General features: G+C 39.1%; 1 protein-coding gene across 1 annotated transcript; it reads right to left on the reverse strand.

The window, feature by feature from the left end:
- Positions 1–1,479: 1,479 nt before the first annotated feature.
- LOC143863286 (alpha,alpha-trehalose-phosphate synthase [UDP-forming] 6-like) lies at positions 1,480–4,933 on the reverse strand. Its single transcript, XM_077373972.1, has 3 exons — positions 2,388–4,933; positions 2,030–2,303; positions 1,480–1,936 (listed from the first exon to the last, which is right to left on the reverse strand). The coding sequence occupies exons 1-3, from the start codon at positions 4,382–4,384 to the stop codon at positions 1,634–1,636; spliced, it is 2,574 nt and encodes an 857-aa protein (XP_077230087.1). The 5' UTR covers positions 4,385–4,933; the 3' UTR covers positions 1,480–1,633.
- Positions 4,934–7,758: the final 2,825 nt, after the last annotated feature.

Raw genomic sequence — 7,758 nt, forward strand, 5'->3', positions numbered from 1 at the left:
CCTCTCAAATGCTGCTTGCTATGTTACCATGTGAGATCATAAGAAAATAAATGTACCCTGAATCAGTTCTAAACAAATCAAAGGCATAACTGTCAACAAAATTAAGCAGAACCTAAACATGGTAGACAAAGTTAATAGAAATTAAAAGAGAGCAAATATAGCAGGCTTTAAATGTTCTGGTACCCTTCGAAAGTAAGGTCATACGTAATGAAATCGAATGTCAAAACTACTATCAGCATAGATACTAAAACAAGGGTATATAAATCAACAACTTGGGCTCCTTACAACCAAAGGACAAAAGCAATTTTAGCAATTTTCCTGCTTACAAGCCTCTCCTCCATTACATTGTTACCTGGCTTAGGTTTGAAACTTGAACACTTTGTAGGTTATGTCAAGCCAGGGTAAAACGAGTTGATCATCAACAGGCTGAAAGTTCCTTTTAAGGTGAAAAAATAGCCTGAAAACAACAAATGAAATTGCTGCAGCCACATGAATTTTGCAGTCAGAATCATTGGGATTTTACTAAGTGATCCAAGTCATAATCTTCCAAATTGACCCTAACATAAGAATGACTGAAATAACAGAGACATATGAAACATGAAGAAATAACAAGCAGGTCATAAGTACAGAGATTACGTATTTAAGAATCTCAAATTAGAAATTCGTAAGTGGATTGGAGGTAGTTACTTGCTTTCATATATACAATGCAGCATTCCATGAATGGAATGGTTTTGTTTTGTTCAGAGACTGAAAATTCAGTTTCATAACTAGGCAAAAGGTATGACGTTGGGGACAAGACAAACACCTCAGGACTCCGGCAACATTAACATAACAGAATGTGGAACTAATGTACAGAATCAGTAATGAAATCAGCAAACTATGATAGGAGGACGACAGTTATTTGGGTAAGAAGCCGGAATGTACAGCGTCTGTCATCAAACCAATTATCATAAGATGACAAAATATGTAATCAAATCATCAAACTATCACAAGAGGAAGGCAGTTATAGTGTAGAGGCTGAAATGTACATCATTTGCAATCAAATGGTGAAAAATAAAGCCAGAAAAATATCGCAAGAGGATGACAGTGATTAAGAAGTTGAATCCATCTGAAGAGGATTCCATAGAGAGAGAAAACTAAGGCCATAGGCATTAGTTTCATATAGAAAACTAAAATAAAAACTAAACCCATGTCTTTTTTTTTTGGTGGGTAAGCTGGGATTGAACCTTGGACCTCAGGGTTGAAGCACATTGTCTTTATCAATTGAGCTAGAGGCTTAACCCCTAACTAACCCCATGTCCATTGGATACAAAAGATGTTGTTCAGTGAGCCAAAACATAACTAACCCCGTGTCCATTGCTTCCATGTAATAACATGTTATAAACTTCAAATTTCATCATGAACCTAAAGGAATGCTCCATCGCTTCTGATAATTTTTTTTCTAGTCTCAAGGTTAACTATAACACTAGTGAGAAGAAGTGAAGAACGAATTCGGGATTTATGGTGTAAACAACTATTTACAGGTGTACAGAAAACAAAGACAGGAAAATGATCCAACTGAAACCTCTCACAACACTACATTAATTTACATCAAGATAAACATGAAACAAAGATCATACAGGACTACATTAGTTTACGAGACACGGTGTGAATTCCCGGGGGCTTGCTCGGAAACAGAAGCCAGGCCCTGCATCAGTCTAACAATCTCCACAGTATCATCCAAATAATACTTAGCCTTACTGGGCTTTTGACCAACTGTACATGCAAAAACTTCTGCTTTGATTGAGAGAGAAGGACCAGCCACAGCACTTGTTATCACCTCAAACATATCTTCATCTGATCTATCATCCCCAATACAGAGTACAAAGTCAGGTAACATGTCCCTTTCCCGCATAGTTGCAAGTAAGCGTTCCGCCACAAGCCCCTTGCTCACTCCCTGCATATATCATATAAAACAATCAGTATAAGTGGAGGATTCAGAATAAAAGCAATAAAGATGTTCAAACAAAACAAAACTATGATTTCAAACCTGAGGGGTAACCTCTACAATGTTCTGACCACTCTTGACGGAAACTGGTTCATTAGCAAGGACACTCTCAAGGTGATCGAGAAGTTCTTTCGCTTGGCAGGATCCAAAATCAGGATCAGCATCCTCATAACACCAAACCAATGAAGTTTCCTTGTCTTCAATTGTAGAACCATCGGTTGTTTCAGTATACAACTTCATTACAGGCTCTGCAATCTGCTTCCAGCTACAATTTGCCACGGGAACACGTGTTTCCCATTCCTCATCTCGTTTCAGCCTGTAAGCACGCATCAAATGTTAATCAAATTATATGATTGGTACCCATTTCATATAAATTAATAGAATTAAGATAATTATCTACCTAAGGAAATAGCCATGCTCGGCTGCAATTCCCAGATTTTCGCAAGGAGAAAACCATTCACTAAGAGTTTTTCGGCTCCTAGCACTAACAAGAAAGACCACATTATTTTTATCTCTGCATAAGCTGTTTAAGATTTCAATCGTTTTGGAGGTCGGACTCTTATCAAGTGATGCCTGTGGCATCAGAGTACCATCATAATCTAGAAGGATGGCTCTGAGTTTAGTCCTCTTGTATGCAGAAACTATGTGGTCCATTGAAAGCTTCCTGAAATTAGGACCAAGTGAAACAACCCTGAACCCCAGACCAAATCCGATACCCCAGCACCTTCGCCTCACATGGTCCTGACAAGTTCTTTCTAAATCTTGGAGAAAGCTACGTGCCCAATAGCCCACATCATGTGTACTTACATATCTATAATGCTTCTCATGTCTCAACTGTTTCTCCGGTCCAGCCATTTCGAGGGCATAGTCCATGGCATCTGCCACTGCATCGATATTCCATGGATTCACTCGAATAGCTCCACTTAAAGATGGAGAGCAACCAATAAACTCTGAAACAACTAACATGCTCTTCTTAGGGGTGGATGGACTCGAACCCAAAGCCTTATCCAATATTTCATTCCCTTGACGGGAAATAATGTATTCATAGGGGATGAGATTCATTCCGTCCCTAACCGCTGTAACTAAACAACACTCAGCAACAACATAATAAGCAATTCTCTCATAAAATTGAAGTGGCTGATCAATTAAAACTACTGGTTCATACCCGGGTCGTCCAAACATCCCATTAATCCGTTTCACCGTAGCATACGTCTCCTCCTGAACTTCCTTCACATCTTTCCCTCGACCCCTAGCTGGATTTGCAATCTGTACCAACACCACCTTTCCTCGCCACTCTACGTGTTGCACCAGCAACTGCTCCATTGCCAAAAGCTTCAAGGTAATTCCCTTGAATATATCCATATCATCAACACCAAGCAACATTATCCGATCCTGATCACCAAATTGCTTAATGAGCTCTCCAACCTTTGCTTCTGTCTCAGGAAGGCTCAAAACAGATTGCAACTGACCCATATGGATACCAACAGGGAGAATTTTAATGCTAACAGTCCTTCCATAGTACTCCAAACTAATGTACCCCCGTTTTGATTCATAGCTAAGACCGAGCATTCGACTACAACACGAAAGAAAATGCCTAGCATAATCAAAAGTATGGAACCCAATAAGATCAGAATTCAGCAACGCCCGCAAAAGCTCTTCCCTAACAGGCAATGTTCTATAGATTTCAGAAGATGGAAATGGACTGTGAAGAAAATACCCAAGCCTAACACGATTAAACCTCTTTCGCAAGAAAGTTGGCAACACCATCAAATGATAATCATGCACCCATACAAAATCATCATCTGGGTTAATCACTTCCAATATCTTATCAGCAAAAATCTTATTAACAGATACATAAGCTTGCCATAACGACCTATCGAACCGACCACCAAGGTCAGGCGAAAGTGGCAACATGTAATGAAACAAAGGCCATAACTGTTGCTTACAAAACCCATGATAGAATCTAGTAAACAAATCATTAGAGAGAAATGTGGGTACACATTTGAATGTCTCTAAAAGGATTTGGGAAACTTCATCTTGTTCATTGGGAGGGATTTCTTCTCTAAGACAACCTACATAGATGAATTCTAGGTCATCATTATCTAATCCATCTTTCAATTGAAGGAGAAGGGAATCTTCATCCCAACTGAAAATCCAACCCTTATTATCAGCCGTCCGATGGGATTTTATCGGAAGCTGATTCGCAACGATGATCGTTCGATCTTTAGGGATCGATGACGATCGATCGGAGCTGACGCTACCGCAAGCATCATCATCCACATCAGAGATTATGCCTGCGAACGTCATCACACGGGGAATTCTTCGGCCTATTCGGCCGAAAGTTTGGGAATCGCCTGAGGCGAGTTCTAACAGATTTGAATAAGATCTAGACATCATGTTCTAGGGTTTACCAAACAAAAATAAAAATTTGACAAGTAAAAAAGAGGGATTTTTTTCTCTTTCTCTCTTTAGAGAAGGAGATAGAATCCCATTCAATCAAACCCTATGATGAAAATATCTATGGTTTTTTCAGATTTCTAACAGATTTGAATAAGATCTAGACATCATGTTCTAGGGTTTAACAAAAAAAAAAAAAGTAAGTCATAGAGGGATTTTTTTCTCTTCCTTTTTTTTTTTTTTTTTCTTCTGTCTCTCTCTAGAGAAGGAGATAGAATTTCATTCAATCAAGCAATATGATGAAATAAGGGTTTCTTCTTAATAAAACCCTAAAAAAGAGTGTTAATATTGAAATTCATGGGTCATGAATAAAAGAAAGGAAAAATCAGAGGAAATAGAAGAAAAATAACAGAGAGAAATTAAATATCGCGGGAGAGATTTGGAAAGTAAATGAATTCAAGAACAAGAGAGAGAGAGAGAGAGAGAGAGAGAGAGAGAGAGAGAAGATAAAACCCTAATATTTTGGCAGCCATTTTTGAGCTTCGAGCTCTTATATTATATACTGAAATACTGACTGTTGGAGAAAACATAAAAATGGAAAAAGTATAAAAATGGGGCCAATGATAAATTCGCACCCAATATAGGATAATTCACACCCGTTTAAAAAGCATTAAAGTCTGTCTTGTCTTATACACTTTTTTACAGTGGTGCGAATTATCCTACAGTGGGTGCGAATTTATCATTATTCAAAAAGAAACAAAAAATGGAAAAAGGGACAATTGTTATATTCGCACCCCCTGTAAGATAATTTGCACCACTGTAACGTGAATTGACGTTCAAAAAGCATTAAAGTCTTTCCTTTCAGGGGGAGCGAATTATCCCTACAGGGAGTGCGAATTTATCATGGCTCTTTCAAAATACCGGTATTATCCTTTTTTTTCCTTCTTTATTCTCTTTGTGCCTCGATAAATCCGCCTAAAGGTTAAAACCTAATCACAAAGTTATGGGCCCCACAAGTCCTGTCCGGAGTAGCTGTCATACTCGTGCTATCTTACACGTGTAAGTACCATATTCGCTTTTGAGAAGTTGCCAAAGAATACGTGGCAATCAGGGAGAGTGCCACGTTAACTGAAAGGTCTTTTTGGCGCGTGCTTTGCAAGCTCTTTGTAACAGTCGGTATATCGCCGACTCAGAAAAAGATTGTTGGATATGATACTTACGTGTCGTATCGTATCGGTTACCATCCAAGCAAGTAAAGTAGGGCACGTGTTATTATCAAAATGACGGGGACAGATAGAACTGAAGAGTGTTATTAAGGGTGTCATTTTTGGCTCGGGCTCGGAAGCTCGCTCCAGCTCGGCTCGAATCCTTAACGAGCCGAGTCGAGTTAGGCCAGGCTCAGCTCGGCTCGTTAAGGCTCGTTAAGGCTCGTTAAGAATTTAATATATTTAAATATATATATTATATATTAATATATACACTAAAAAGGTTGTCTAGGGAGTGAAAGGGGGAGGCAAAATATGTCACTTCTTTTTTGGAACTCCATTTGTTACTTGGACCACCCCCTAGTGTAAAAAGAGTAGTAAAAAAACACTAGATAGGGCTGTCCAGGGAAAATGAGGGGTGTAAAATTAAAATAATTCGAGCTCGATAAGGCTCGCGAGCCTGGCCGAGCCGAGCCGAACCGAGCCTGGTTCAAGCCCGAGCCCGAGCCGAGCCGAGCCTGGCTTTTGAGCTTAACGAGCCGAGCCTGGCAAAGCTCGGCTCGGCTCGTTTACACCCCTAAGTGTTATCATTAAAATATTGGGAATAGATACCAATGGGGTGCAACTTGGGCGGGCCCAACCCGAACCCGACGGGTTCAACCCAGAAAAAAGTCGGGTTGGGTTGAGTTCAGGTTGGGTTTAGGTTTAGGGCTTCGGCAACCCAACATTTTTAATAAATTTTTTTTACTTTTTAAGCTTAAAATCTCGGGTTAAACTCGGGTCGGGTTCGGGTTGGCCTCAACCCAACCCGACCCGAGTTGCAGCCAAATGACATACAATTAAATACTCTTTTTTTAGAAGTGGAATTAATTGGCCCACATCCCATTTCTGTCCAATACGATTCATCTACAGCTGTTTTGTTTGGGGTGAGACATTAGTAGATAAATGATATTACCAAAAGTATAACACTTCCAAAATTTGTTTGGTGTTTGGTGTTTGGTGTTTTCTACTGCTCTCCTCCTTGTTTTCTAGTGCAGGTGTCACCAAGAGGATATCATCTTTTCTTTGCCAAAACCGATTTCCGTTTTGGGACCTGCCCTAACGAAACAAAAAGATAAAAGGGTTTTGTTAACGAGTGCGGGGCATTGGTGTATTGGAAATGTAAATCTACACATTGTTTGAGAAAAAAGACTCAATAGCCATGTAAAACTCTTAATCTCTATGTAAATTTACATTTTCAATGCACCCTAACGAGTACCCTGGGGGCCTATTTGGATTGCAAGAATTTTCAAACAGGGCCTGTTTGGATTGCAAAAAATTTCTAGAAAATCTTGGAAAGAAGAAATATTTCCAAATTTTTTTACTTTATTTACACATTAAAAGGGATAACTTGAACTATCCTAATCAAATTTTACTTAGAATGAGCTTCAATTTATGAACCGTAATCATATTTTTTTTCGGGGATTTGCTAGTGAGCTTTTGTCTCCATTTACGAGGTGTCGGGTCTGACATGCGACAGACCAGCCGTGAAATGCCTTTTGCGATGGACCCTAGCAAATCCCTTTTTTTCGTGCCTCTATTGTATCACTTTGTTGATACCCAGCCGCGAAGATGTCCCATTGGATCACCCAACTGAATTTCTAATGAAACTAATAAATACAAATAAAGGACTAATAAATGTGATTGGGTGACATGAATCCAATGGTGTCAGTGTAAGTGATCAATTATTGGGTTCACCACACACACACCGTTGATCTTGTAAAACATCATGAGGTGACCCACATGGTCTTAGTCCCAATGCCGGATAAAATTTACCATTCATAAGGCAGGGACTACAAGAATTAAGTGGAATGGATCTGGGGCCTAGTGTTAGGAATTTAACTGGGTAGAACTCATCCCTAAAAGCTAGCTGTTAGAGGGAGGATGCTCATTCCCTTATAACCCATCATTTCATTTATCTGATGTGGGACTATTTTCTTTCACGTAGAATCATCTGATTGAGGTGTTTTCAGCAACATAATGTCCACATAAAGCCGACAAGTGTCTCTTATTTCTTGTTTAAATTGGTGGAAAAAAAATTCTTGAGTTATTTCCAAAATTTAGTGGGAAAATAAATTTTAGGAATATCATCATAAATTAAGGCTACTGATGTTTGCACTACCATGTTTT

The sequence above is a fragment of the Tasmannia lanceolata genome, unplaced genomic scaffold (assembly GCF_043159265.1).
Source record: "Tasmannia lanceolata isolate RefF3 unplaced genomic scaffold, GAP_Taslan_0.1 ptg000044l, whole genome shotgun sequence".
Lineage (NCBI taxonomy): Eukaryota > Viridiplantae > Streptophyta > Magnoliopsida > Canellales > Winteraceae > Tasmannia > Tasmannia lanceolata.